Source organism: Oenanthe melanoleuca, chromosome 3 (genome assembly GCF_029582105.1).
Source record: "Oenanthe melanoleuca isolate GR-GAL-2019-014 chromosome 3, OMel1.0, whole genome shotgun sequence".
NCBI classification, from domain to species: Eukaryota; Metazoa; Chordata; class Aves; order Passeriformes; family Muscicapidae; genus Oenanthe; species Oenanthe melanoleuca.
This window is the reverse complement of record NC_079336.1, coordinates 43,022,173-43,048,033: the sequence shown is the minus strand read 5'-3', so window position 1 is coordinate 43,048,033 and position 25,861 is coordinate 43,022,173. Positions and strand designations below refer to the sequence as shown.

The following is a 25,861-nucleotide window of genomic DNA, read 5'->3' as shown; positions in this document are numbered from 1 at the left end:
TCTCTATTAAACAGCTACCAGCCACCAAGGGTCCCAAATGAACGCTTGCCCACAACTCAAACATATCCACATCATCATCGTGGCTCTTTGACAAGCCCACTACCCCCCTCCTAGACAGCAGGGATCTTCAAGCCTGAGCACAGAGATATTTGGATGGACTGCAGCAGTGGTTCTTTGGGAACAGAAAACTTAAGAGCTCAGCAACCTTTCCAGGCTGAAACATCCTCACGTGAGCTGGAGACACCACACGAGTAATAAAAGAAGAAAGAGACAGTATGCTGAGGACTTGCCATTTGTCAGGAATGTGATTATTGATAGAAAAGGGCACATAGGAGCACAACTCCTCCACAGCTTCAGAAACGGTATTTATATTCTGTAAAACTGGGAGATGAGCTACATGGTGTTCTTATTTTCATAGAACTTCAGGCTCACCCAAGTGACAAGAGGCAGTGACCTCATCCTCTGACACCACATCAGTGTCACTGGATGAGATATTTGCATAGATCCAGCTGTTTAGTAGCAGTTCACTATCTTAACTACAGTAGTTTTCCTCTTGTTTTGAAGGCAGAACACTCCTGTTAAACCAGTTTTACAGATGAGGATACCAGACCTGCTCCAATTTCACTAGGAAAATGTGGCAAGACCCCAGCACCCTTGACCAGCCTGTCACACCCTGCAGCTCCACAAGCATCCACAGCAGGAGTGAATGGGCAGGTGCAGGTCAGCCCTGAAGGCTGAAGGACAGGTACATTGAATAAGATGCAATTACAATGAATGAATGAGAGGTGTTAGAGGTGCCTCAGGCTCCCTGTGGATGCAAAAGATACCTGATCTGTGAAGACACATTGCAATTTTTCCAAGGGGGCTGGGTGGCAGGTAGCACATCCTCCAAATGTCCCAAAATGAGATTGTATTACCACAGTCAAGAGAACCTGGGAAGCTAGAACCAAAATAGAGACACTCAGTAGCCACTCCCTAGGGCACATTGTGACCCACTGACTTGTACCTTATTATTAGAGTACCTCTCCATGTCTTTTGAGCACAGGTCTGAACCTTGGTCACATTACAAAAAGAGCTGTTCTGAGCAATCCCTTTGACACAAATTCCAGGGCTGATTTTGACTTGACTTGGGTGAACTTCAGAGCTTTTGAATATTTATGCAAGTGTTTGAGCTGCTTTTTGAAACTGCTGAACTGGAAAAGGGGAGGGGGGAAATATCTCTATAGCACCTGAGTAATGGATCTTTAATGAATTCAAGTACATGTTATATAAAGTACATAAGTACATAATACGTAAGTACATGATATATAAACTTGAGGCAACCTTTTTCTAAAGATTTCAATTTCTCTGGAAGTGTCCAATAAATAAATAAATAAAATCACTCTAATCACTTATATTACCTCTACAGATTTAGAATGGAAGTCTATCAGTTTATCTCTTTTTTTCTATTCTTTCATCAAAATCTTTTGCTGCCAGGCATATACTTTAGGATTAATCTGGTTGACATAAAAGTAACCACAAAACTTATGAATATAGCTACATGTTTGAATATAGGAGGCAATACATAGTAAAGCTAGAGCAACATATTCTGGTAGCATTTTCAGCAGATATGAATAGGGATTCTTGACTATACAGAAATATTGTAGTTTGATAAGGCCTGAACTATTTAAAAAATAATCCCTCAATTTGTCAAAAGAAACATTTTAAACTTTATTTTTATTAAATTGCTGAAATGTATCTTGGTATATACTGAAGGCTATTTAGGACTGAAAACAGGAAAGTTCCTTTTAATTACCTTTTAATAAGGAATCCTGTAGTCTCTCTTTTCCAAACTCCTGGCTTCATCTAGCATGCCCCAGCTCTCTGACTGAGAAACCTCTGCATCATAAACTAGAAATGTTCTCATCATCTGCTGTTTGCAGAAGATGCTTCTAGAGTTTTCAGAACCTAAAGCACAAAAGGAGACGGTACTGATATAACTTTCCTAAGCTGGATATAAAATCCTAGAGTAAAGCAATACTGCATATTATCAGCCAAAAATAAAAGAGGTGAAAATAAGTGGAGCGGTAAGGGGACAAAGGAGACATTTTGGTCCTGTTTATTTTCTTTTCCAGCAGACACAATGAAACTCCCTGCTATTAATGCTAACACTTCCAAATAGAAAACCAGAATTTTCAAAACCAGTCTTTTGACCAAAGTTAATAGCAAATTTCTTATCAATGGCTTTGGTAAAAATAGCATTAACCCAGAAGGTATACTTTGAAAGTCCTGTTCAAAAACTGAGAAGCCACAAAAACTAAGCCACAAACTAAGCCAGCCTACTATGAATGCAGTGTACATCATTGCCTAGCTGGGTAAACACGTCTGCCTTCTCTTATCTCTGATAGCTCAAATGCTAATTTGAGGAAACCGTTACAGATCAGTTTATGCAATCAAACCTTTGCCCTTTTCAGCTGATCAGTTGTGCTCATTCAAGGTGCAGTTTCTAAGGCAAGTCATGCATTTAAAAGCAGTCTGTTTTTTCTGTTTAACAGCTACACATCTCCTTTGGACCCTGGGTACATGGTGGAGATTTTTGTTTGGTTTTGCCTTTTGGATGGCAAGAAAAACGAAACAGAGTTTTCCTGCTGTTATCCTGAGAACTGTGGAGTCTGGCGAGTTCCTGGGTGATGGTGTGCTGCAGCCGACCTCTAGTGGAAGGACCACAGCTCAAGGAGACGCCAAACAAAGGCAGGAAAACTCGAGAAAATGCACAGAAACCACTAGTGAGAGCTGAGAGAACAAAGGTACAGCCTCAGAACCAATATACTGAAAATATGAATGTGCGCAGTTATTAGAGCTTAGTGGGTGTGAGTTGAGCCTTTCTGCTGCTTCCTGTCAAGAGCAAAAATAACACAATCTTATTTTCCATGATGCAAAACACTGACTAGTAATAAATGGAACTTTCTTCCATGCTTTTAAAAACTTTTTTAAACTTTTTTTCCATTGGGAAGTACATTTCAATTACCAGGGAAAAGAGGTCCAATCTCATCAGTGAGTATTGAGATTTTTAAGGTTATAGTCAATATCAAAGTGAGAAAGCAGAAGCTGGAACTGAGGTTTCAGCTCCTTGGTTTCAGTTTTGTGTCAGGGCAGAGTGAAACCATTGTCCTTGTGGTAGGACTCTGCAAAAAAACCATAATCAGACCAGCTGGAGAACATCAAACTTTTAAGCAATATGAGTGCAAAGATCTCTGAAAGCAATGCTGTCAATGCCCTTTACTTTTCATCCACACCATGATTTAATTCCCTGGGGTTGTTTATCCTGAAGCAAAAGTATGTCAGAGAATGGACACTTTGGGTGCACTTTTATTATTTTCACATCTCTTTTAAGAAAGGGCTTTCTGCCAGACCCTGAAAGACAAACAGCTGTTGGAGGTCAAGCCACCTCCACAGTCCTTGGAGGAGTGCCTGTCCTCTAGAAAAGGACATCAGCTAACAAATCCTTCTGCCTGAACAGAGTCCTGCTCAGGCATGTACAACATTCTTCTCACACACACACCTCCCAAATCTTCTCATGCCATGAGGACTTCAAGTGTGTTACTATTTCAGGGTTATCACTCCTCTGGTATCTGATTCTGGCATGATGCTGCTATCTCTAGCTTCTGAAACAAGGGTGACTTGGGGATGGCTGAGTCTGGCCTGATATCAGTGTTGGAGAGTCTGTTGGCATCATAACAGCCATTTTTAGACGAAAACTGTTTCCTCCTTCTTTATATCACCTGAGGCTTGCTGAAGGCTTTGAAGGATACCAGTATAACTTCATCCTTGAAGAACCAAAAGTACTGTGCTCCTGTAAGTTTGGTCATATTTTCTTCCCTTTTCTCAGCTCTTTGATAGGTATATTTAACACTGGGAGTTTGGTTGGTTTGGTTTAGTTTGGTTGGCTGCTTTTTTGTTTTAGGCCAAACCATAACAGCAGCTCTTTTTCTGCTACTACTTTTCCAGAGACCTTTGAAGGTAAGTATCAGCTAATTCTTCTTTATCCAGTATTGGCAAGTATCACTTATACATGTGATGATCCTAACAGGTAAGCTAGAATTTGCTAAAGTTCAGCAAGACTCTTGGGGTTTACTGGAACTACATGTAATAGAATTTTTATCTCATCGTTTCATCAATAAAGGGCCATCTGTGTTTCCGTTCCATGCTTTATTTCAGCTTTGTTTTTAATGTCTTGTCTAATCATTCTGTTGTTTCATCTATGACATTCAGATTTAAATAGCAGATGAATGACAATTATGATGGTAAGATGAAACTCTTCCTCAAATATTAGGTAATCAGATACTGAAGATCAAAATGATCCAGAGCACATCTGAGTTGCTTTTAATACTAATAAGGGTCTATTCGACAGAGTGGCTCAGATGAACTTTGTAATGTTGTAGGTCTTGTTTCCTTCTCTATACACTATTAGCCCATTGAGTTCAAGATAATGGATCACCTCTCCTTCTATCCTACTCGTATAAGAAAAATGTGACAGGTTCAAGAGGAATGAATTCAATTTGGAATGAAGAGTTTAACCTTGCTCTTCCTGGTAGTGTCATACTCCTGGGGCAATGCTGCCTTGTCTCCCCCTCATGGGAACCCTTTGAGATAAGGAGTGAAAAATAGCTGCACCAGCACCACCAGTTAGACCAGCCAGAGCTTGGTTAGACCACTAACTAAATGCTACAGGCCCCTTATTTGTCCCAGGTAAATCCTTAGCACTGCTCCAAATCAATTGTCATTGGTTGAGCAGTGCCACTCCAGCCAAGCGCTGTGCCTTCCTCCCCTGTGCTAGTCCACAGAGTACATCCACTACATCCACCATTTTTGGTGGAGAAAGGAGAAAGAGGACAAGTCAGAGCACCTTTTCATTTCTCCACCCTAGGCAGCCCACTCCTCACCTGCAAGGACAAGGCATAGACCTGCCTAGCTCCCAGAAGTGAGGGGTTGTAATTTTCCAGAGACAATCCTGTGAACTGCTACAGTTCCACACTGTTCCCACTCTGTAACAGCATGGTTTAAATCCTAGGTTTTAAACACTCTGAAAGAGGAATGCTGCTTTGCTTGCTAAATACCACTCGCACAAGTAATTCTATTTAAACAATTGCCTCCATTCCTTCAAAAGGAAAGAGAATTTGAGAATAACCACAAGCAGATACTCCTAGATACTCAGTCAGAATCTTGCTGAGCAGCTAATTATGATCATAAGCAGACAGCTTAGAGCGAAAATCTAGAGACTCCTAGAGATACTTAGCATAAGTCTTTAAACAAGAGACTTCTTCTCTTAGTTTATCCAGAAACAGAAATATTTTAAATAATACTGTTGCAGAAAATTGGAAGGGTGAGTTTCAGGGTTTGGCATAATGGAGACAATATCTTGGCTTCTCCATCAAGTTGATCCCACAAATATCCTTCTGAACTGCCTGTTTCTGCAGTCCAAGACACACTAAGTCCAGAGGAGCAACCACTGCAGATTCAGGACTCCAGACTCTGGAATCTGAGCACCAGATTTCCAGGATTACTGCTGACTTTAAAAGCCACACTCTAAATTTCTCAAGCATACAAACCCAAGGATGGCAACATTTGAAGTATTGACTTTTCTCAGAATATATATATAAACAAGCACTTTATCTGTAGGACCATGGTTTTAAAAAAAGCTGATGATTCTTCACAATTTCTTCTTAAAACTCTTGAACAGGGAAGCACAACAGTATTAAAAATATCTGAATTCCTGTCTAAAGCACTTCTTAATTTTCCCAATTGTCTTGAACCCCATCAGTATATTTCTCACCAGCCACATTCATTCTATGAGAAATAGGCAAAAATGCTGGAGAATTGGAGTTAAGAACATATCAATTATTTTTCTTATTCATTTAGAAAGCATATAAACTGTTAAGCAGCAAATTTAACAAAAGTAACAAAATTAAACAAAAAAGAGAAAAAACAAAACTGTAGCTCTCAGTTATATATAATTCCAGAAGTTTATTCACTGTCAATGATAGCACTGATAAAAATATTGAAGAAATTGGATAAAATAAGGAAGTATTTTAAACTATTTTCAAAAGGTGATGCTTAAACAAATACTCCCCAAGTCTGCAGGCTTCATTGAGATGTCTCAGTCTCCAATAGTGTCCTGCTCTATTAAAACGTCATCACAGTGATAATACAGAGAAAAGTCTCTCCAAGCTTTCTCCTTCTCATCCCAGACCTCCTCAAATCCGAGCAGCTCAATGCTCCCTACACTGCACGCAGGGAACTCATTAATTACCTAAATAATTTTTATCATTGCAACATTTCCTTTCTAGTAAAATCAACCTGCTAAAAGAATTGAAAGTCACATATATGCAGCCTAGCTCATTACTTATAAACCTATAGATTTCTTACCTTGAATTTGATCTTCCTCTGTTTATTTTTAAAATGCATCATAATTACACTTCACTGTTAAAAGGATGTTCATCTTACCTGGAGAAAACTACTTTCAGAGAGTGTAGGTGACACACTGCAACTACCAGGTGCAAATCAACAATCCTGCATCCCTACATTCACTGGATTTTTCTTTCCTGTCAGGAACTTTTCCTTGCCACTGAAAACCTTGCAGCCCTTAAATTGCATTGCTGTATTCCTCCTTAATGTGACAATTGCTTCTGCTTAAGTATATAAAAGAGAGACTTAATTTTGCATTTCTGAATCTTCTTCCTGTGTTAGCTAGAAGGCCATTGCATTCCCACTGCATGCAGAATCCTAGCCTGAGAGTAATCTCAAAGGTTTTATTTTCTTTCTAAGTGCTTACTAATGTTATTTCCAACCCAAAGAAGAAAAGGGAATTTCAGTCCCAATAGTGAATCTTGCTGAGCAGCTAATTCTGATCATAAGTAGACAGCTGAGAATGAAAGTCTAGAGACAAATTGCTCTCAATGTTAATAGCTTTTTATTTGGGTGGGAGAAAAGCCATTGCTGACACACTGTTTTTCACAAACAGCTGCTGTGCTAGATGTATGCATGATAGATCTAGGTTTGGTTCCTTCCTGATAAAGGGGATAAAACTGTCCAACAACACTGTCATGCGTACAAAATCTCTTCCATTTTAGGACGTGCAAATATTTACTCTGGACTAGCTGAGTAATTCTGTCTGCAAAAAACTTTAATAAAATCAGAAATAACCAGCAAATAACACATTCAAAAACAATAGCAGCTTAACATAATAGAAAACTTTAAGAGTTTATATATCAGCAGCAGCAGAGAGTAACACCAAAACAACAGCCAATCAGCCATCAAAGACACTGTGCTATTAGACTTATGCATGAAGTGTACTTCCCTTAAACTGACCCAGTGGAAGTATTACAGGTATAAATAAACCAAAACTCTTCATACCAGGAAAATGGCAGAATTCAGATTACTGAACCTAGAAATTTGAAATCCACTTGAAAACTGAAAATAAAAATAACCTGGAACATAGACGCACTAGAACAGCACAAAATCACCAGGGAATTAAGAGAACCTTGGCCCAGCTCATCAGGTCTGGCATAGATTCCTGTCTTTTCAAGAAACAGAGAAAGAGAAAATTTTCATCTTGGGCAAGGGAACAGCAAATACTAGCATTTTCATGCCTGTTTTCAGGAAGGAGTTTCATATTGGTTTTATTCTCAAATGTGTGCAGTGCAGCCAGCAAAAATTCCTGGGTCCTCTCAGCCATCAGGAGCTGTACCTGGAGAAGCAGCAGTTCTATTGTGTGCTCCCTTCTCCAGGCTATTCCCAGCACTCTAACTCCCTCTGCATGACAGTAGCCTGAATAACAAGGACATTTGCTTCTGGCACATGAAAAAGGAGAACACGTTGAATAATAATAATAAAAAAAATTCTAAACTGGTAAATACAGGTATTTAATTTAACTGGGAGTTGTCAGTTGTCACATAAATAAATGCTGCAGAACCAAGTCCACAGTACTATTCAGATGAAAGAAGGTTTATGCTGTGTTACTACAGTGAAAACAGCATTCTGATCCCTCCTATTCTGTCTTTACCGGCCCAGATTTCAAAAATAATATTATTTTCTTTGGTTTTAACTTTCAGTTACTTCTTGGCAAGATCTAACAGGCTTTTTTAAAACCAGTGTGCATTTTATCTACCTGCTTATAAGCCCTTCTTCAGTAGTACCTCCCTTGCTTTTCTGAAACAAGATGCATCCTTTGGAATTTCAACAGAACAGTAAGGGAAAAATTGTTCACAAGCTGGCATGATCCAAAAATTCATCAGGCTCAACGTGGCTCAGATGGTGAATTTATGAGTAAGCAAGTTTAGTGATATGGGAAAGACTATATTAAACCAGCAGAATTTATTTAATTATTTTTGTTGGCAAATTCTTATCTTCCAGGTTTTTTTTTGTTTTGTTTTGTTTTGTTTTTTTTTTGTCAAAGCCTTTAAAAAGTCCATCTGGATACTTCTCAATCCTATAAACACATATTACAATGCACAGCTATGCAATAGAGTTCCTTGACAAGCATCTTTCACCATTCTGTCACCTTCCTAGTATGCCTGTATCACAGAAGGGGGACCTGATAAAACCTCTGGAGGAGAACAGGTTTTTAATTCTCATGTATCAACACTGGTTACTAGAAAGGAATCTTCAGAGCATGGTCTGCCACTGGACCAAGCTCCCAGGGAAATGGTCACGGCACCAAACGTCTCTGAGTTCAAGGAGCATCTAGATGACGCTCTTGGTCATTTGATTTAGCTTTAGGTAGTCCTGCAAGGACCAGGGAATTAGAATCCTTGGTTCTTATGGCTCACCTTCCATCCTGAGAGATTCTAAGGTTCTATGATAAATACATTTACAAGAACCATACACTACATAATTTTTTATCTATTTGAGTAAAATGAATGCATGAAAATTAAAACCACAAGTGAAAAATTGGACCATTAAAAAAGGCCCCCTAGATCTCATCCAAAAGCAAAACTTGGCATGGAACACTTCAGAGCCATAAAGAGATAGGACCAGGATGGGTTTTATGATCTGTCTACTACTTTCACTGCTCTTGGGCAGGAAAATGTAAATACCTAAAGGTATTTGTTCATCCTGTTCTTAAAAATGGATGGTCCTTACAGATGGTCAACAACCTCCTAGCCTAGATGGCAGTGTTTAGCTTACACTATCTTTGAAAAGCTTGAATTTTAGCTCACTATTTTATGTCCTATTCATAAGTGCAAACAGAACTCCATTCCCTTCATCTTTGCAGCAATGACCAATGTTTCTTAAGATTTAGAACACAGAGAAAATAGAGTGGAAACATAAGTCCAGCTCCTTACTTTTTTGTCTCAACTGTTCTAGTCAAATATTCTTCACCTCTGTTTTTCCTCCACATATTCTCCAAGCAGTCTACACTTCCTTGAAGTGTAATGCCAAACCTTAATACATCATCTTAGCTTTCTTCTCATAATTCCCAAGAAAACTTTCCTATGTAACCACTCTGCTTACAGATTGCAGCATTATGTTTGAAGCTGCTTCCTCTTCATTCTAAGAAGGACATACTTGACCTGCCGTGGAGATATAAAGTTTTGCTTACAATATACAACATGAAATGAATTTAGTTTATGTTTTGACATTCCATTCCATTTCAGCCATAATTCTGTGGTAAACACACAATGAAAAAGCTGGTATTCCTGGCTCCCATGTGTGTATGTCTCAAAATTGAACAGTTGACAAAAATTGTGACTCAAAAAAAAAGCACTGGGGCAGCTAACCCAAAAGTCAGGGCTGGGAAGCCCAAACTAAAGCAAACTAAAGCAAGAAACACCAGCTAAATTAAAATTTCTAAGGAAAATAAAGAGCAGGCAGTTCTTCAGCTGTATAAATAAGAAGGAAGTAAGAGAAAAGGAATTATGTAGCCAGGAGAGTTCAGATAAAAATAACACAGATAATGGCTATAAAACTAATGACCAGGCATTTGGGATAAGATTCAGATGACCTGTTACAGCTCTTCCCTCAGAGTAACATTTTCAGAAACGCTTCTCTCATCTCCTCTCATCTAAGATAGACTGTGGCACCCACATGGAAGCCCATGGAGACTTTCAGGTAAGCACCAGAGCCACAACCCAAGCAACTTGCAGAATCTTCAACAGTCCCCAGCAGAGGACACAGTAGAAGCAACCTTGGCCACTTTTGTACAGGCAAGCAGAGGGAAACAGAACGTGCTTCATCAAGAATAAGAGTGCTTGTTTTATTACCCTCACTTTCTTGGCTTTTTCTCTGCTATAAAATCATCATGTGTTTGTACAATATTCTTATTCTGGGAATGTATTTCAGTCTACATAAACATCTGCACTTAGTTATGTTAGCCAGTATCCAAATCTCAGCAAGATCCTGCCCTGATTATTTAGCTCTGAATGTTTTTGCCAGCTTCTATTCCCAGAACAGGCTGGATTTATAGCTATGTCCAACCTCCAGCTTTGCTGGTTAGAATTTTGTAACACACATGCTCAAACCAAACCTCTTTTGTACTAGGACAAAGTCTTTCCAGCAAGCTTAAGTAACAAGACATTAAATTGTGCTAGAATACATTAACAGCAGGAAAGCGAACTATTGTTGGATGCAATTTGTTGGTCTGTATTTTCAATCATACTGTTTGACCTACATCTTTTGTCCACCTTCCTTGATATCTAACCATAAAATACAACCCTTTATCCAAATACCAATAAAACCTGTTGTTGCAATTTTGCATAACTCAGAGCAAAAGAACCTAGATCTCAAATAAATAAATTGATAAGTCTTTTTTTGGGGATCACTGTGTGGTTTTGTCTGCTGCCCTGCAGAGCTAGATCCAAACCATTAATAAAAAAGAGATATATACAGTTTCATCTGAGAAGACAAAAACATGCGGGATATAAATCAAAACAAGGATTTGCAAAAGAATAGAGTAAGCACTTACTAAGCCAAAAACATATTGTTCTTGTGAAGAAGCCTCCTTTGACCAATGTGCTTTCTCCAAATGTGCATTTATGGAGTTCCAGGCCAGAAAACTTTTGGACCATAAAGAAATGAAGCATTCAATCCCAGCAAAATTCACTGTGATCTGCCTAATTCTCATGTAGCAGAACTTCACCACAGCTGTACACAATCTTACTTTCCCAATGCAGCTTCTGGACAATTATTCTCTGACGGATATTTCCTTGAAGATTTCTTTTACATGACTGACAACTGCCTTGAACTGTGAATATGCTAATTGGTAAATACATAACCTGACTTCCTACCCTACTTCTCCCTCCCAAGATACAATCTGAAACCAAATTTTATGCCTTTCTTCAAGAAAGAAAACTGGTTCGGCACACACTTTCTTCATACCTGGTTTGGATCTCTCAGCTCATGCTGAAATGCATCTACTTTGCTTTGGTGTGTAAAAACACATGCACTATAGAAATAAAAGCTTCAGAGAGAAAAAGCAGAAAATAATTATTAAAATTTATTTAAATCTTTTGAGTTAAAATACAAGTGATGTAACCAGCCAGCCAATTCCTATTTTCCCCTCTCAAATCCCAGCTCCTGGCTCTGAGCAAGACAGCTTTTTCAGCTCCTGGCCCTGCTCTGAAGCAGGCAGAGATGAGAAACACCCAGCCACCAGCAGAACCAGGCTCAGCTGTTTCCCTCCAGCCACTCACCCCACAGAAGGGCAAACACAATTTTTTTTCTGGCACTGGATAGCCCGTCAGCACATACATTTTGAAGACTGACTATTCAATGCTGCCATTGTTTAAAGACTGCCCCATCCAGTACATGGTTGACAGACCCAAAGTTGCAGCCCTCCACCACAGCTCCTGCCCAAGTGGGGAGCCAGGGCCCCGCTTCTCCAGCTCCAAAATAACACCCCTTCCCCAGGATTCTGTAGTCAACAAAAATACCAGGTCAAAGTACGAAGGGAGCCAGAGAGATTTATGTACCCTATCCCTACCAGTATCAGTGATTCCAGTACCCCGAAATGCATAAACCTATCTCAGAAAAGCTATCTGCACCATGAAAAAATACCAGGCTTCAAATTTTGTCTAAGCAGCTTTAAGCATACAGTGTGCTTCTCTAAGATAGAAATAATCCACAAATAAGAAGCTTGGTGGCAGGTACAAAGCTGAAGGTCTCCTCTATGACAGTCTCCTCCTCAGTCACTTTATACTGTGCTAGAAGTAGGTTCTGTTAAAGAGAAGACAAGCACCCGAGTGTTTGGCAGTGGCCCCTCCCACTCACGAATCAAGAACACTCCCCTTTTTTTGTAGTTAAACCAAGTCATGGGTTGTGCTTCCAGAGCCCACCTGTCCCTAATACTAAGACTGTCAATAGAGCTTATAAAGTAATAATATTAATAATAATGAAAACATATATAAATAAAGAGACAATACCTCTTCTGCCTCATTCACAGTGATCTGAGTCTTTAGTTATTAGAGAAAGGAAGACCTTTGTTTTTATTTGTACAGAAGAACTAGCACAGGTCATTCTGGAAAAGCAAGCTCTAAATATCTCCTTGGTGGCTGGGAAAATAGGACATCAAAGATCATATACTATTTTAAATGTAAAAAAAAGTATAAAATTTTATTTGACAAGTTAACAAATAATAACATTTCATTAGTCCATTAAAACACTTTATTACTTTATTAAGGAAGTATAGTTGAGTTACAGCTACACTGCATGAAAGTTAATTCTAAGGTGAACTGCTGGAGAGTAGGCAGTTCAGAATGTACATGTCCTCTGTATCCAGTTTATTTTTAAAAGATATTTTGTACAACTAAAATTTTATTAGGCGTCAGACAACTTCGAAAACTTCTAACATAGCAAACTTTGGAACTATTCTTCTCAGATGACATCATCTTTTTTCAGAGATAGCTGAAGTTTCCTCACAGCTTTTAGCAGCTGAAGAGAACTTCTGCTTTTCTGTCCAGGACAAGGTTTAGACACACTTCCCTTTACAGTGATGGCATTCCCCCTTGCTTCCTTTAGTTCACTGCACTTTAGTTTGACATGAGTTGCCCCTTGCTTCAATGTCTGAGTTTTTAATTTCTGCACCTAGGAAAAAAAACCATTACTAATTAGCATGTTACATACACCAAAGACCCACAGCTGTAGAGCTGACTGGACTGTTATGAAACTCCAAATTACAGATGAACTAAGAGACATTAATAAAAGAGAAAAGTTTAAATTTAGTAATGTTGCACAGTGGTCTCGCTGTAACACAAAACTGACCTCACCCACACCCAATTGGGTGTTGAATCCCATTGCTCCCTAACATAAAAATGCTTGCATGAGAGAGCTGGAATATAATCTCTTAATAATCTATATTTACAACAGTCTTTTTCAGTTTCAGATTGTACTATCCTAATAAAAAACCAAACAACCAATAAACCTCTAAAATGTATACTGTTAATTATCAGTTACTGGATCTAAGCAGCTTATTTTGAAGCCTCCTTAACAAAAGTGGAAGACAGAAAAAATAGGGTTAATTGCTAAATAATGTTTTTTAAAATGTCAAATAATGAGTCTTGACTTCCACTTGGCATGAAAAGGTCACTTCCCAAAGATAAAATTAAGCTGGATGCATTCCAAATTTAAGTCCATTTCTAAAAATAATTAACTTTAATTGCATTCTAGAACATATTATTAACTGTGAAACACAGAGATTAGCATGGCACTTTTAGTATGGCAGGTTCTAGAAAAAGAAATATGTATGAGAAATACTAAGACTGGTCTGTACAAAATACAAATAGAAATGGCTGTGTGCAAAAGCACCAGATAAATAAAAAATACAGGACAAGGAGTTAGAGGAATGGTCTGTGTTGATCACCAGGGCATGATGGACAGTAATTACACATACACTACTATTTACAGCATGACCCTAAGGGGTGTGCTCTGACCAGGCTGTACAAGAGCACGGAGGACTTGCCAAAAGATCTGCACACTGGTAAGAGGCAAAGATGATAACAAGATTGCACCACATTGTATGTGCTACTCTTCATCATCCCAAAACAAAAGCAAACTGTAGCCATAAAAAAATGGAAAAGAAAGAAACAAAAGTGCAGTTGTTTTCCACTGTCTTAGGTTCCTGAGGATGAAGTCCGTAAGATCTTGAGGCAAGGAATAACACAATAATTGTTGGGTCTTCAAGAATATAAGAGTTTTATCAAAGAACCTGCTGACATTGCCAAGAGAAGCAGTGAGGACTCAGCAGTCAATGCTCTTTGTCCATATTGCTAACATGCAAGTCTGACACATCTGTTATGACATAAAGCTTGCAATTACACGGACAATAAAAGGTTTAAGTGAGCAAAATCCATCAAAAATGAATATGAACAAAACTGGTCAGATTCAAATTAACTATAATCTCCTCTTTTCATAAGGTCTCATTTTGAGTTTTATTTCCTGTATAAGCAAAGTTCTCAGGTGAGTATTTATCTTGAAACACAAGATGAAAAAACAGAAAACAATCAAACAGAACTATGGATTGAATGTTTAATCATATGCCCAAACCAAATTGCTACAAAAGAGTTAGGCTGTTCAACTACAGAAGAGGGATTTTATATGGGCATGAATGAAAAGATGTTAGCTATGGCTCTAAACTAAATGCTAAACTAAATGAGGACAGTTTAAAGATTAAACAAAACTGAAAGGTTTGCCCAGCTATGATTTTGGAGAAGCTCTGGTCAACAGCCTTGTTTATAAAAAAGCTTCAATGTTTCAGTAATATAAAGGACATTTAATCCAGCCTGCACAGGAATTACAGCTTCTATTTTCTCATTTCCCTGAGGGATAGGATACAAAGGAATGAAATTCCAAGAGTTTGTCTTAACATGGTGAGCAGAAGTGACAGACAGTGCAACCCAGCTCTGTATTGCGGAACTGCCACAGGGCAGGAAACTTTCCCACCAGCATACATTCCTAACTGCCAGCTGTAAGCACTTTTTCTTGATCAAATGAAGAAATTGGAGGTACAAAAATATGAGCCAGCAGTCTAATTATAATCATCCATTCTGGAACATCTTGGCTTAAAACATTCCAGTGACATTCTAACTGATGACAACAGAAGGCAGAGTTGTGCCAGCATTTCAACAAGAATGTTAGTAGCTAGAGAGTTTACATTTCATTCTTACAGTAGCTTGATGCTTTTTCAGCTTGGATATTTGTTTTCCTTTCATCTCCATTTGTTTTACAAGGCAATCCAGCTCCTGTTCCAGGTCTTCACGAGCTTGGGAGTCTTGAGTCTCCTGTATTTGCTTCAGAAGTTCTTGATGCTCACTATCAAAGACAAGAAAGGCAATCTAAGCATTCATGATATAGTCTCTAGGATTTATTCCTGCAGGAGTTCCCAGCCTTTTTTTACAGAGTATAGAAATTTAGCATTATTTCTACTCTCACAAAATACACATTAATCTGGAAGATATTAACATGAGAAAAGGAAAAGGTTTTCCCATGAGTCTGATTTTCTTGTTCCAAATTTTAAGTTGATGTCTATCTTACTTCTCCCTCTTCCCACAGGCATAACAACTACATGTGTAACAGTGTAAAAATAAGATTTTTGAAAGTGGACAGCAGCTATGCAGTTAATTCTCACTTCCTGCCCAACTTATCGCAGACTTGGAAGGCCTAGTGTAAATCACAAAAGCATTTTTTAAATTAGTACATTCAAGTTACAAATTTTCTGACAAATTATTCAAATTATAATACTCTACTCAAAAAGATTTACAGCAAATTGGGCTGCTTAATTAAACTAACCAGATTAAGTAAAAGAAATTGTGTACATCTTGATGCCAAGATACCTGAACAAGTTGAAGCCAGAGACCCCCTCTTAGATAAGCAATCCCCTTACAAAGATCAGAGCTTCTTTACTGACTTCTGAGTAACAGCTTCTCTTTGACAGTTTAATTGAAGCAACTGGTTGTTGCAATTAAAAAAAAAAAAAAAAAAAAAAAAAAAAGCCTGTCCTTGAACTGGCGTGAGTAAGCTAGACATTGCTTTTTGAACATGAGATTGCTTGCCAGTTTAAATTTTACCACATCAAGCATTTCAAATCAGCATCAACATCCTAACTGGTTTAATCAGCACATCCTCTTCTGCTCAAACCACAGCTCATCATGTTGACATGTCTGCTACAACCAGCTAAAGAGCTTTGGCCCATAGCCCACAAGCCTGCATTAATGGGAAGATACCTAAAATCACAACAGGTTGTAATCCACATTTACTTGCATGGCGAGAAAGACACATACACTCCCATTTGAAGTGTTAGCTTCTTTTACACCCTGCCCATTTTCTGGCAGGAGACTGCCCCTCTTTCCCAACCCCCTTACAGGACCAGCAAGTTCTCCTGCTATCAACAAGCAAAGGGTATGAGCCCTGGACTAACTCAGCACAATGACCCGGCAGGCACAGCGGTAAGGAGAGAACACAGAGTGAGTACAAAGGAACAGGAGAGATGTTGTGACAGGATTGCTCATGCCAGAGCTATACTAACCCATTCCACCAGCCAGACTGACTGCATCCTGAAGGCCTACTCTATATCAGCACCACCTCTGCAGCCTTCTCCAGGACAAAAAGCTTAGTTTACTTTGTATATCTCAGAATATGTTTAAAATGTCTACAAAGCACAGGTCTGAAAGGCTTTTCATTTGCTGCAGCTGCTACTTCAATAACAGCTTATTTAAATACAAGATGTGGAAGCAGAAAAACAAGACGAGTGAAACACCAGGATAGAAAGAATTTTTTGAATGAGAAAAATCCTACTAGTCAAGCCTGCTCAGGTTATTCTGTCAACAAGTAGTCCTATAGCTGACACAGGCTAGTCTTGACTACAGCTTCTCAGGGCTCCTGCTGAAGTCACATTTACTCACAACACCTACGATGGGTACTCACGAGCTCATTTGGCCCAGCTCGTCTTGCAAGGCCAACAGAAGGTCTGAAAAGCTCCTAGTGACAGTGGGTGTTGTGGAACAAGAGGATACAGATTTTGAAAGTGCACTGTGTCCCGAAATCCCAGCTGTAGCTCCTCCTTGTCTTTGTGATGAGATCCATGGATGGCGATGCTTCATAATGTGCAACACACTTTGTACATTTGCACTGACAGAATGGCTGGAGCTGACAGACTTAAAAGAAGAATTATCAGTGGCTTACAGAAGTATTTAACAACTACACAGCCTTACTCAAACTGTAGATGTCACTTCAGTGGGAACACTGGCTTTCACCTACCTTCCCAGCCACAAAAGGTAGTTCACCAGCCTTTACATGTAATTGTGAAAGCTGCATTTTCTTCATGGTAGGATTTCTCTGCCATAAGAAAATATAAGACAAGAAATTCCAATCTGCTGACTTAAGAGTACAAAACTGTTTTTTAGTAAGTAAAATTCAATATAAATACACAGTGAAATGCATCACCTCAGTTTTCTTCTGGTTTAAAAAAAATATTTTCCCTCCTGTATGTGTAACAAGTAAGACTTTCCAATAGCTGACACCAGTAAATTTTATTCCATATGCATGCAGGAGATTGATTAACAACTTGGCTAACATTAAAGGAATTGAACTTTGTTTACTTAAGTTTTCAAAACCCAATTGCAAAATTTTGACTGATCTGTAACATATGTTGCAAAATAAATTTTCTTGATTTCAGTAATCCCCCCAGAACACACCATCTTAAGATGCTGAGCTAAAACTCCTTTGGAAACTGATTTTGCCAGACAAACTGAAAGGCAGTTAAGACAGGACATGGGGGATGGCAGCAAGACTTTACAAAGGTAATTGTCAAGCTAGTAAGGAAAGGTTTTCCAGTGATGTCCTACCAGTCCCAGTACCATTTTAATTAATTAAGGTAAGAAGAAAAAGGGTGGGGGGTGAAGAGTTATTTAGCACTGTTTTTCACTTCAGAAGTGGAGTAAAGTGCAGCATATGAATCAAGTGCCTCTTACAGCACCATTTTTCACAAATTCCAGTCTCTGTGCAAGTCAGATGCTATCAGCAAAAGTATGCTAATAAAAATTTCCACGCTACCTTCCTAGGTTTTTTGTTCTTCCCATTTTCCTTTTCAGGAAAATGTTGAGATGTTACTGAAGACACCAAAATTCTGTTTATATCAAATCCTGTTTGAAGCTGTGGCAATACGCAAAAAAGAACACAGTTATTTAATGTAATACCAGAAGTATGAAATAGCAAGGTTTAATTAATTTTCTCTTTCATGCATGTATAACAACCAATTAAGAGCACTATTAATTGTCCTGCTTGGAAGGCATAAGCTACTCTTAAAATCTGAACCGATTAAAAGGAAGGCAGGGTATCAAGCAGATCTTGCAGCTCTGTCTTATTATTCCTCATTTTCATATTCAGCTGCAGTAGCAGCTGTATTTTTCCGCTGTGACAACCAGCAGCTGAGATAAGCCAATCCTGCTGCATCCTGAGGATCTGATCATAAAATCCAAATTATATGAACATTTGGCTCTTGCAATCTGGGGAGAGAGAGAACTAAGCCTATCTGTATTACACTGAGGTCAAACCTGCCAGACAATCCTCATTGCTCAGTGGTTCAAAGTTGCTATCAAGGCCCATGATAAACAGGACGATAATCATTCCCAATTAAACATTGGACAAGGACTTTGTTTTGGCATGTGTTACAGTTCCAGCTAAACAACGCCGGAGGTCCACCGCTAAAGTGAGAATATTCTGGCTTTTCTGTCATCAAGAGGAAATGAACCACACCACTCCCTGTGCTTTCCAATCCAGATCCAACAGACCTAAATCCATCCTGCAGTGTATCAAGAGGATACTAGCACTACTTTAGGACTCAGTTTACTGCATCTAAGTCCTTTCTTAAGCAAATGTTTAGACTATCTGCTCTGGAACAGTCATTCTTACCATGTTTCTCAAGATAAAATCTCTGTACTAGGCCTTTTGCTCTGCAACAGCAAGCAGACTAAGTAAGAAACCAAAAAACCTACAAGTTTTCAACTGTATCATTCTGCTGGATTCTGGAGGTGGTCAGACATCTGGGCTACAAATCTGCATGTTATTTAAAGCTTCCTGGATTGATGAAAACCCATCATTCTTGGATGAGGTATATGAGCTGACAGCAATGATGAATTAAATTAAGGCATCAGCTTTGCTTATGTTCTTCCAAAATATTACTCTTCAGCACTGCAGTCCCCACCCCACCCCACTGGAATTCTCCCACAACTGGCCTCTCTTTCAAACTGGCTGCACAAAGTGAGGGTTGGAATATGACTACCTTGCCCCTTTAACAAACGGTTTCATCATTTTGTTCTCTTTGGCAAACACTCCACTCTCAGATGGATGCTGGCCCAATGAACTGATTATGGCTTCACAGAATAATGAATTATACAAGATCTCATTTGATGAACAACATATTACTGATTAAGGTTTTTCCAATACAGCCCTATTTGTAAGATTTCTACAGACCTTAACAGAGGGAGAAAAACAAACATAATAACCAACCTCACTTGGGATATATGGTTTCATATGTGACCACTTTCGAGTTACTGAAAATTAAATTAACCTGATTCAGTTATAGATTTTCTAGAAATTAATTCTACCTGGTCACTTAGAGCAGCGTTGAGGCTGATAAATTGTTTTCATTAATACAAACACAAGTAGAATATTTCTTCATTGACATATGTAACACACCTGGCAAACTTTCTAATATGGAGCTATAACTGATCTAGGTAATATTTCAGGAGTTCTGCCTGGGTAATAAACACGAAGACTTAAAATGTAATAAAATAAGAAAGGATTTTGAACAGAGAGAATAGCTTTCTTCAGTACTAAAAAATAAGATAAAATAAAATCTTTTCAGTCTACCTGAGCATTTTTATCTTGTATTAGCTTATGCTGATGTTCTTCTTTACACAGCTTTTCTTCTAAGTGTTTGATCTTGTCCTGAATTTGAAGGCAAGAATGATTAGTCCCACTTCAATTTGTCATGCTAAATCAGAAGTCCGGAGGAGCTCACAATTGTAATGTGGGGATAAAACTGGACTGTAGGAATTTTTAAAGCCCAGACTGAAAAAAAACTTATGCACATGAAGCCAAGGTGGCATTCAGTCATGTATGCTTTAACAGAGGTAATTTTGCAAAACTTAGTACTATTAATAGTATGGCATAAAATGATACCAAATCACTTTCAGGCTGTCATTCCATGCATGCTTACTTCAGCAATTCTCTGAGTAGCAGTAAGTTTAAGACACTCTTTTTCTAGCATTTCAAGCTTCTCAAGTTTTGCATGCAGTTCTAACCAGTTCTGACCTTCCTCTTTCTGAAGCTGAGCCTGGAAAAATAAGCAAGAATGGAGCTGGCAACTGACTGAAATTGTTTCAGAGAGGAAAAAAACCACCAAACCACCCCACACCAGAGTAAAGGTGTTTAATTAGTTTAAATTCCATATTTTTTAAATTGCAAAGTGATGAAAAATACCAGGCAGACAAAGACAACTTAAGCTTCCAGCAGCTTTTTTGTCTACCAAGGGTGCAAGTATTAGCATGGTTTTGCTCATTAGGAGTTCCACCCAGGGAGCTTTTCATACAATTCATTGAATGGTTGTCATCAGCCATACACTAAATTACTTCTGTTTGCTAGCAGCCTGAGCAGAGCTGAGGAAAAACAATGACCACAAAAAACTTCCTGCACATTTCTGTAATTTTAAACTACGTCACTACTTTGTTTTTATGCTGAAGGGCTTCACCTGTTGTTCTAAAATAATTTTCTTTTCTAGTTCTGCACTGGAAACCATTTTTCTCATGTAATCCAGCTGTTTCTCCAGCAGGGAGCAGCGGGATTGTGCTGCATTTAACTGCACACTTGCATCTACAGAGAGAAACAAGACATTCAGTACAGCAAAGGGAGCTACACATTTAGCGAGACTGTTATTTCATTGAGGAATTCTCTGTCTTCAAAACAGGCAAGAACAGTTTTGTTAGTTGAACAAGTCATGTGGTTAAAAAGTATTTTATATATAAGACATGAGAATCAAAATAGTTTTTCAAAGCTAGTCCCTAATTTGAATTCCAAAGGCATGAGCACTGCAGTTACTTCAATCTGTATCAGCAGATACCTAACCAGAACCTGAGGCAGGAGAATCTTCTCTTCTCCTATCTTTTCTCAAGTTAGCTGTGTTATGTAAGCAGCTGCTAGCTTATTAGGAGTTAAACATACACCACCTGAAACATGCTTAGTCTTTCAAACTGCTTTATGGCTTATGCAATACTTGGTTGATATATGTAAAAAAAAATCTCAACGTCATCCACAATTATCAAGCTCCTGTACCTCCTCGGTTCTGAAGCAAAAAATGAAAGGCAGCTGTACTAATTAGCAGTTTTTCAAAACAAAACACTCCCTGGATTATACAGTCTTAATGTTGCTGTGGCTACACCTTATCACTCAAAAGAAATACCTTTCCTCTGTTGCATCAGCTCTTGATGTGCTGTGTCCCTCTCGTAGGATTCATGCTCTAGGATCTTCTTGTACTGAGCAGCTGCTCTGGAGAGGCTGCACAGTTTACCTTCAGCCTGTGACTTCTCCAGCTCTAGACGGCGGATTTTTTCTTGCAGAGCTTTCAGGGCTGCCACTACAGCTAGCAAACAACACAACAGCTACACTTCAAGTAACAGTTCCTATTTTGGTGATGATAATCATTATTAGAAAACACTTCACATTACACTATACTACCTAAATTTTCTTCCTAGGATCAGTCCCAAAACTTATTATATTCCCCAGCTGTACACCAACATATGCAGAACATACATGGGAGAAAGTTGATGTGCTTCCTGCAAAACTGAGGTGCGAAGCTCTGGCCCTATGAGCAAAACTCCAAACTGCAGCAAGCACAAAGAAATCACGGCAAATAGAATATAATAAACCCTGGGGTTTTATTTTCTCTTTAAATAGAAGCAGAGAACGCAGGTATCCAAGAGAAATCACAAGTTTTGATGTAAGGCAACTGGTCTGGACAGATTAAAAAGAGGAAACATGCTCAAAATGAGGCGAGAAATTAGATACAATGGACAATTTAGCAAAGGATACATTAAATACTTTATTGTTTCAAAAGGTAACGTTTCAACATCTAGTATCTTGTACTTGATGACGCTTTAAACCATAGAAACAAGTCTGGAAGATTTTGCTTTCAGCCTCAAATCAGTATGTGTCAAATTATACCAAAAATAAAAGCTGCAATTTCAGCTACAAGAAAAAGTCTGCTAGCTCTCCATACAGCATACAGACCCGTGGAAGCTTAAGACATGCTCTGTAAAAAGTCAAGCTTATTTTCTGACATCTTAAAACTGACAGTTTCTCTATTCCAAACTCTCTCATCAAAAGAATACCATCAGATACTGCTACCTCCTAAACAACTGTCACTATCTTAACACAGATCCATTAAAAAAACAAACAAAAAACCCCCAAACCAAACAAAAACACACAACAGCAAAAAACATCAAATGAAAACTCAAAACAGAACAAAAAGCAAATACCAGAAAGCAGAAGAATGAAGAGGGACCACCTTTTCCATCTTTCTATTGGTAAACACCTCCTTAACCACTTCACTACATAGCACTTAAATGATCACTGCAATCCAAAAAAGCCCAAACTTTCTATGACATAAGATTACTACAGTAATCACAGATTTTTCAGGTGAAGAGCAGTGACCACATGAACATTCATAGGCTATGTCTGTGCAAGGTAGCAAAGTTGTCCATGATAATAAGTCCAAGTATGGGTATCCTTAAGATTCCCCAGGCTCTCCAAATATGTTGAGCCACTGAACATTTGCCTTGTGAGCTCCAAGTTACCCATAAAGGCACATGACAATCATATTTCATACGGACTTTCATGTTACTAACTTTCCTGAGAGTCTGAATTGTTCAAAAGTTCTCCCAAAGAAATATACCATGCAAAAAAAACCAAAAAAACCAAACCCAAAAGCTTAGAAGTCATTTTAAGCTGGATGGAGTCAAATGCAAAGCAAATTTCAGGTCAGTGTACCATGGTAACAATCTTTTTTTTACTGTATTTGAAGTCATGAACTACTTCTGCTGAGTTTGAAGCATTCTCCTTTGCTTTCAGAGGAAGTCTGACTATTTTAAGTTAAACAAATTTCAAAGCCAAAGTTTACAAGGATGTTAGAAGACTTGCAGAGATTTCCATTCTAGACATATGACTTCAGGGAGACTACTCCCTCAGGACACATATACATCCTGTCTCAATGTCAGACTGATAACTGCAGCAAGTCATTGAACTCAGTCAAATAGGATGGGGAGTTTGCTCAAGGAACAATTAAAAAGACCATTTTAAGGACATATTTTGGCTATACCTTGCTTATTTGGGAGAGAAGGCCTGTCACCAGCAGCAGCTGCCAACTTCTTTGATTCTTTATAAACAAAGGCTGCAGGAGGCATCCAATCTGGTGGCTGAAGAAAGCTTCCTATGAAACTGTTCCTTGATTCAGAGTCCATAGCCTGCAGAAAGAAGAGCCATTTAATGACATTATTTCTTTAACAGATTCTTTTTCAAAAGTCACTGGGCTGTTCCTGACTCTGTTTATATCAAACCAGATCATGTACACCAAAACAATAATACTAGTAGTAATAATAACAACAACAATACCAATAATAATAATACCCACACCCCACCAGAAGAATCCTGTCTTTTAATGCAATTCTAAAACAATGTCTTTCATAACACTAAACAGAGCTTCCTTTGACTGACCAAAATTTTCCAAGATTTTCTCGGTGCTTTTTAATAACTTATGCTGATTTTTGTTTTTTTAAAACCCAAGTATTAAGAGCATTTTCTACTAACTATTTTAAAGACTTCAATGTATTGAGTCTAAGTGCTCCCTGCAGAGCAAGCATTGCAGATTTTACAGCCTGTTTCCATTTGCAGTGTCCTTAGTGCTCTTCTCCCCATCTTTTTGGATGTAAAACCAATTTACACATGGTAAATAATGTACCATTAGTGAATAATAATAATCTACAATTATTACATAATAAAGACACAGTTCTCCACATTTAGTGTTAACAGGAGAATATTTAATATGTAATATCCCCAGTACTATCTCCATTACTAGGCGTGTGTATAAAGTCCTACTTCTTCACCCTCCTTCTGTTCCAGCTTTTCACATTCTTTGTTTTATGAGAAGCACACTTGAAAACAGTTCATACCCTGTCAAATAGAATTTTTTCTTGATACTTAAGACAGGGACAGTGAAATGTGCAGAAAGTACTCTAGGCTATTATAACCTCTAAAGTTTGAAATCATCCTGCAGCTACCTATCAAAGTAGTATCAAGCATTTCACTTGATACAGTGTAAGAAGTGAAGAAGTATATAGCTTCAGCTAATAGAAAAACAGTTTATTTGAAGGTTCAGTGATATAACAATTATGACTGCTGTATCATTTGTGTTTAAAATACAAGGCTGGAAAAGTCTTCCTGTTTGGGTAAGGCTATTTACATGTGTTAGTCTCCAAGAAAATCACCCAAAGGAGGTATCTAGTAACATGAGGAAGAAACAGGCCAAGACTAAAGCCTGCTGATGAAGCATACCCCAGGAGAAGCCATTCATACTAGACGGCAAACAGGAAAAACAGTTTCAACAACAAAAAAAGTTTCTAGAAGCACTTACAACTCCTAAAGCCTGTTCCAAAGGCTGTATAAAAAAACCAAAAAAATCATCTTCCAGCCACACTGCCTCTTCTAGGTATGCACTAAACTGAGGCCAAGCAGAAATCCTTCTTTCTTCCTCCAAACTGTCATCACAGAAATGTCAACATGAGCATCTCTTCACCAGGGCTTGCTTGACTTGGGGTCTCCCAACCATCACCACTTTTGTGTGCTAACACCCCCGGGGTCACACCATTCAGAGCAGCCCCCTTGTTCCCAAAGAGGGAGCCTATCCAGGCTACCCTCCTGCCACAGGTCTTTTCCAAGGCCTTCTCCATGGGCCCCTGCTGCCATCCTACTCAAGGTCAGCCCACAAGCTCTTGGTGCTGGGTTGGCAGTAGCAGACAGCCAAGCACCCCACCATCACTTGGAAGAGGTCCCATCTAGAGACCCCACCACATTTATGGCCACAAAACTCCCCTACCTCTGTTCTGAAGGACTGAGAAAGACATCCAGGGACACCTGACCAGGTCTATCAACCATGTCCAACAGCACAAGGGGCAATAGTAGTGAATAGCACAAAGCAAGGAGCAGCAGAAACCCCAAAACATGGATGAGAAAGTCTTGTGGCCACAGAGGTGGTCAGGGCCAAGGCAAGAGAGGAGATGGTCCTGGCACAGTGCATCAGCATGGAGCTCCAGAAAATAAGAGATAAGCAAGACTTAAAAAATTTCCTGCTGCTATTCAATCCCTTCACATTGGTAATGAAAAAGACTAACAAAAAAAAAAAAGTCCTTAAAAATTAGTATATGCACAGGCAAGAAGTTTCCTACCACTTCTGTGAATAAAAGGCAACTTTGGAAACAGCAGAGGAAGAAGGTGGTTTACTCACACCGTCCAGCCTTCTGGCAGTCAGTGTAAGTGGAGACTTGCTTTTCCAACATCCTCCAGTGGAACATGGCTCCCCTGCATGCCTGCACAGCTACACATCAATTACTTTCCTTATTACTTTCACATAAACAAGTTTTGCTGTTTCCAAGGAGATAGGTCTGTGGACAGTTTAAGGAAGGCAGTGATCCGAAGCAAATAGTGAATAAAGCAGCAGAAAATTTGAGAGTTTGGGCACAAGCTCAGTAATACAAAGGTGGGGGGGCATAGGGGACACCTATTTGGCAGACAGGGAAATAAAACCCCTTTAGTTCTGCAAGTGAAACCAAAGGGAAGCGAAAGA

At 38.8% G+C, this 25,861-nt stretch overlaps 1 protein-coding gene across 1 annotated transcript; it reads right to left on the bottom strand.

Annotated features, from left to right (window-relative positions):
- Positions 1-12,597: 12,597 nt before the first annotated feature.
- Positions 12,598-25,580, bottom strand: CEP57L1 (centrosomal protein 57 like 1). Its single transcript, XM_056488400.1, has 11 exons — positions 25,523-25,580; positions 23,342-23,486; positions 21,428-21,607; positions 20,720-20,841; positions 20,189-20,305; positions 19,840-19,917; positions 18,022-18,120; positions 17,227-17,304; positions 16,894-17,123; positions 15,138-15,282; positions 12,598-13,059 (listed from the first exon to the last, which is right to left on the bottom strand). Exons 2-11 carry the CDS (start codon positions 23,481-23,483, stop codon positions 12,850-12,852), a joined length of 1,401 nt encoding a protein of 466 aa, XP_056344375.1. The 5' UTR covers positions 23,484-23,486; positions 25,523-25,580; the 3' UTR covers positions 12,598-12,849.
- Positions 25,581-25,861: the final 281 nt, after the last annotated feature.